This window comes from Rhododendron vialii, chromosome 9a (assembly GCF_030253575.1).
Source record: "Rhododendron vialii isolate Sample 1 chromosome 9a, ASM3025357v1".
Classification (NCBI taxonomy): Eukaryota; Viridiplantae; Streptophyta; class Magnoliopsida; order Ericales; family Ericaceae; genus Rhododendron; species Rhododendron vialii.
Window position 1 is genome coordinate 5083249 of NC_080565.1, and position 4533 is coordinate 5087781.

At 41.1% G+C, this 4533-nt stretch overlaps 2 protein-coding genes across 2 annotated transcripts; both read right to left on the bottom strand.

Annotated features, from left to right (window-relative positions):
- Positions 1-446: 446 nt before the first annotated feature.
- LOC131299533 (F-box protein CPR1-like) lies at positions 447-1616 on the bottom strand. The gene is made up of 2 exons (XM_058325121.1): positions 1268-1616; positions 447-1186 (listed from the first exon to the last, which is right to left on the bottom strand). Exons 1-2 carry the CDS (start codon positions 1614-1616, stop codon positions 447-449), a joined length of 1089 nt encoding a protein of 362 aa, XP_058181104.1.
- Positions 1617-1721: 105 nt separating this feature from the next.
- On the bottom strand, positions 1722-4286 carry LOC131299534 (F-box/kelch-repeat protein At3g06240-like). The gene is made up of 4 exons (XM_058325123.1): positions 3482-4286; positions 3154-3364; positions 2976-3056; positions 1722-1908 (listed from the first exon to the last, which is right to left on the bottom strand). Exons 1-4 carry the CDS (start codon positions 4284-4286, stop codon positions 1722-1724), a joined length of 1284 nt encoding a protein of 427 aa, XP_058181106.1.
- Between the last annotated feature and the right edge of the window lie 247 nt (positions 4287-4533).

Genomic DNA, 4533 nt, shown 5'->3' on the forward strand with positions numbered 1-4533 from the left:
GATTGAATGAGACATATTGTTTCTCGTCCGTAGGTGAAAGGCGAATAATTTTGGTTCGAGATTGCTTTGTCACAATGATTCAGACAAATCTAAGCTCGTTGGACCACGAGATCGCAAGCATATAAGAATGAGTTTCAACCCCAAGGGTCGACGTAGTGGTAGTCGCCTGACAATTGGATGCCTTTGGTCTGGGGTCGGTTGGGTCAGTCTATACCGGCATTTTTCATTCGAAATACACCCTCTGAGCTTGAGAGAATACTAGATACTATTATAGTTTATTTTGAAATATATTTACGGAAGGAAAACAAAGCATGCACCAAATACAAAAGCTTGAGTATTTATTTACACACAAGTTGCATAATACATATGCAAAATGAGGGAATAACGAAAAACAATGGTTCGATAATTTGAATTAAAGTACAACTTTTTCTTCCATTTCCATCTGATTAGCAGTGCCTTCTAGTGCTGTTGCAACGAGGAGGTGAAACAAGACTCTCCACATATAAAGCAACATCAAACCCCATCCAATCCTGAGGCATCCTGATCCTCTTGGTTTTTTGTTTTGGATTGTAGATCGCTAGCTTCAAAGACTCCTCTGACTTCTTTCTTTTGATCGGCCTTGACGCCTCTAACTCCAACCTCAATACAACCCCTCCATCCTTTGTGAAACACAGCAGCGCACAGTATTTGTAAAACAACACTCCTGGCACATTTGGTACAACAAACAACTTGGTCCAAGATTCTTTCACGCCATATTCCTTCATCATCCAGACATCAAAATGACTTTTGGGGCGACGGATGTCAACCGCACAGAGGCATCCATCCAAAACACCTACTTTAAATAAATTACTCTCAACTTCATATATAGGCGTGGGCACATCCTTGAATTTCTCTTCCATAACATCGAAACAAACAATACGGAAACAACACTCACCGGTATCGGTGATGCCATGCGCAAACCAATGTGGTGCCCCATTTAGAACACTCCCCGGCCCACAAAGACAACAAGGGTAATCAAAGTCTCCAATGCTCTTCCATGAGCTTAGTTTAGAACTAAACACATGAACAGTGCAAGGGCCATCACTTATAAAGGGTGGCATGCTAAGAACATCTCTTGCAGCAGTACGGGTAACAAACCCAACAACCTTGAAATCATCGTTAATAGAGTCATAACCAAGCGCATACGCTATCGAACTGTGGGTACACCTAGGTGGTGAAATTTTCTAATACATTCTGATTGATGGGTTCCATAAACATATTCCATCACCGATATCTAAGAGTAAGACTCCATTGAAAGAGCCACAAATTTCAACAACACCAGACTTCCAGGGCATTTCGAGCTCGGCTAGGGTGGGATCGGGTGCTTGGTAGTCCATGGAATAGGAAGATTGAGAACTACTCTGAGCCCAGTTATAATGAGGAGCGACGATTAGCTTATGGTTCGTGTTGCTTTTCATGGATTGATGGAGGTAAGATTTGACGAAGTGGGGGTCGGTGATCAGAGTGAGCCATGGCTTGGAAATCGACTTGAAACGGCACAGAGACTTGACAGGTAGTCTTGAGAGTATGTTGTAGACGACCTCATGTGGAAGATCAGGCAAACCCCATTGTTCCATTTTCTTCCAGGGGTTTCTAGTCTACTTTCTATGGCGTTGTGAGAGAAGAGAGGGAGAGACAAGGAATTTTATCTTAGAAGAAAGAGATCCGTTTAATCTTCGTCTTCAATATGCCAATGGGTCAATGACGTTGTTTAAGGCTCTGCCATTGTAGTAACGAGGCTCTTCCATAGACTGCAGTGAAAAAGAAATTAACGACTCGGATCTCATATCGGTAATGAACAGCTCAGAAGCTACTTGGTGCCGAGATGAGATCCGACCTGTTGAATTGCCGAACGGACAGCTCGGAAGGCTTATTCACATTGCGGAGACAAAAAAATGTAGGCCTACTCCATACTACTTCCTCCGTCCCTAAATAAATGTCTGTCCGAACTGCAAACCATAGAATGATGTAACTTGTAAAAAAGTGACAAAGATGACAGAGAATTCAAGAACTACGTATAGAATTGGAGATCTTGGATGATGTACATAATATTGGTTATTAGTTTCAGTGGGTCAACTCAACCAATACGTAATATTTGACCACAAATCAAAACAAAGTCAGCAACCGAACATTTTATTTATTTATTTATTTTCTCAGTAAAAGAGTTTTATTTATGTTTGAAGGTGATCCAAAGCGGGACGGTTCCAGGGACATTTAAAAAAAATCTAAAAAAACACTTCAAATCTCAATCTCATAGTTTCCGATCATATTTTGATGATCTGAGCCGCTCAATGTGTGCAGAATGTGATTTTAAGGGTACCCTCTAAAAATTGGCAAAAAAAATTACCGGGAAGTGCTTGTTTTGAACAGTTTTTAATTGAACCGTTTAATAAAAAATTGTTCGGAACTGTTCGGATCAAGCCCTTCCCCGCCATTTTTTTGTTGATTTCTCGCAAGTACCCTTAAAATCACGTTCTAATCACATTGAGCGACTCGGATCATTAAAATTTGATCGGAAATTATGAAGTGTTTTTTTATATGCTTTTATAGATGTCCCCGGAACCGCCCCGGATCCAAAGATTAAAGGAATAAAGACATGCAAAAGCCACCCAAGACTCTCATAAGAGACGTTAGCAAGAAACCAACAAAAGGAAAAGAAAAACAGACCAGACTGGGCCAGGTCGGTCTGGCAAACAAGTCAAATGATTTTTTTTATTTTTTTGTCTTTATTCAATTTTTTTCCTGTACTTGTTTGTGTTGGGTCAATGATTGAAATAAGTAGTGAGAAAACACAGCATCATGAGGAACGACTAACAATCTAGCGCACAATTCCATCGCGGCACGCCTTCTCAATCCTAACACCTCATCCTGGTATCCTCCACGACGAACAATGCGAAGGGGTCCACTCAAAACCACCAAACCATATTTCGACATACCCGATTTGAAGTTGTTGGACTAAGTGATCACAAGCATATAGACAACGTGAATGCACCAATAGAAGAGTATTTATACACAAGCTTCAAAATACAAATGCAAAAACACAGAATAATGAAAATAATGGTTTCATAATTTGAATTACCACTTTTTCTTCCATATCCATCCGATTAGCAGTACCTTCTTGGGTCGTTGCAGCCATGAGGTGAAACAAGACTCTTCACATATACAGTAACATCAAACTGCTTGCAATCGTAAGGGATCCCAATCCTCTTGTATGTATTTTGTTTCAGGTTGTAGATCACTAACTTCTCCAAATCCCACTTCATTATGACCTCTCCACCCTTCATGAAGCACAACAGCTCTAAGTGTCGGAAAAAGAACTCTCCCCCTGCCACATTTGGTACAACAAACAACTTGGTTCAAGATTCTTTCACGCCGTTTTCCTTCATCACCCAAACATCGGAATGAATCCCCCAACTGTGGTGAACCACACAAAGCCATCCACCCAAAACCCCCAAAATAAAACGATCCTCCTCAATTTCATCAATAGGCTTGGGCACCTCCTTGAATACCTCCTCTGTAACATCAAAACAAACAATATGGAGATACATATCGGTGATGCCAGACACAAACCAATGCGGTGCCCCATTGAGAACACACCCCAGCCCATACAGATAAATACAGTAAGGGAAGACTCCAATTCTCTTCCACGATCTTAGTTTAGCACTAAACACATGAACAACACTAGTGTCCTCACTTACAGGGGAAAAAGCCGCAACAACCTTGAAATCATCACCAATAACAGAGTCATAACCAAGCCCGTAGATTATATCACTGCGGTCATCCGGGCACTTAGGTTGTGAAAACGTCTGGTATATTCTAACTGATGGGTTCCATAGACATAGTTCATCATCAATATCTAAGAGTATGACTCCATTCAATGAGCCACAAATTTTGACACCAGACTCATCATCAATATCTAAGAGTATGACTCCATTCAAAGAGCCACAAATTTCAACACCAGACTTACAGGGCATCTCGAGCTCCGCGATGGGGTGATCGGGTGCTTGGTAGTCTATGGAATAGAAAGATTCATCAGTACTGTGACCCCACTCAGGAGCGATGATTAGCTTGTGGTTTGAGTTGTGTTTCATGGATTGATTAAAGTGTGATTTGACGAATTGGGGGTCGGTGATTTGAGCGAGCCATGACTTGGAAACCGATTTGAAGCGGCAAAGAGACTTGACGGGTAGCCTGGAGAGTATGTAGAAGACGATCTCAGAGGGAAGATTGGGCAAACCCAGTTCCATTTTTCTACTTTTCTAGGGTTTTCTTTGGGATATCACTGTGAGGAAGAAGGATACAGAGAAGGAAGGAAACGGGCAAAAGAAATACTATACGCATTGGGTTTCTTGGTTTCTCTTTCCCCTCACTCATTGCCATCCCTGGGATTATCGTTCAACTCATTTTCGAAGGATTGATTTTACAGTTTCAACTAGTGGAAATGGAAACCATGTAAAACTTTGGGATATCATTGATTTTTTTTAATGATAAAAA

What these genes read in the sequence shown, in the direction of transcription:
- LOC131299533 (XM_058325121.1), bottom strand. Translation starts at nt 1,616, where the DNA reads ATGGAACAATGGGGTTTGCCTGATCTTCCACATGAGGTCGTCTACAAC. An exon ending in AGTCTTACTCTTAGATATCG is followed by an intron (nt 1,187 to 1,267) that starts GTGATGGAATAT and finishes ACAGTTCGATAG; the next exon opens with CGTATGCGCTTGGTTATGAC.
- LOC131299534 (XM_058325123.1), bottom strand. Translation starts at nt 4,286, where the DNA reads ATGGAACTGGGTTTGCCCAATCTTCCCTCTGAGATCGTCTTCTACATA. An exon ending in TTTTATTTTGGGGGTTTTGG is followed by an intron (nt 3,365 to 3,481) that starts GTGGATGGCTTT and finishes CAAATGTGGCAG; the next exon opens with GGGGAGAGTTCTTTTTCCGA. An exon ending in GGCTGCAACGACCCAAGAAG is followed by an intron (nt 3,057 to 3,153) that starts GTACTGCTAATC and finishes TGTATTTTGAAG; the next exon opens with CTTGTGTATAAATACTCTTC.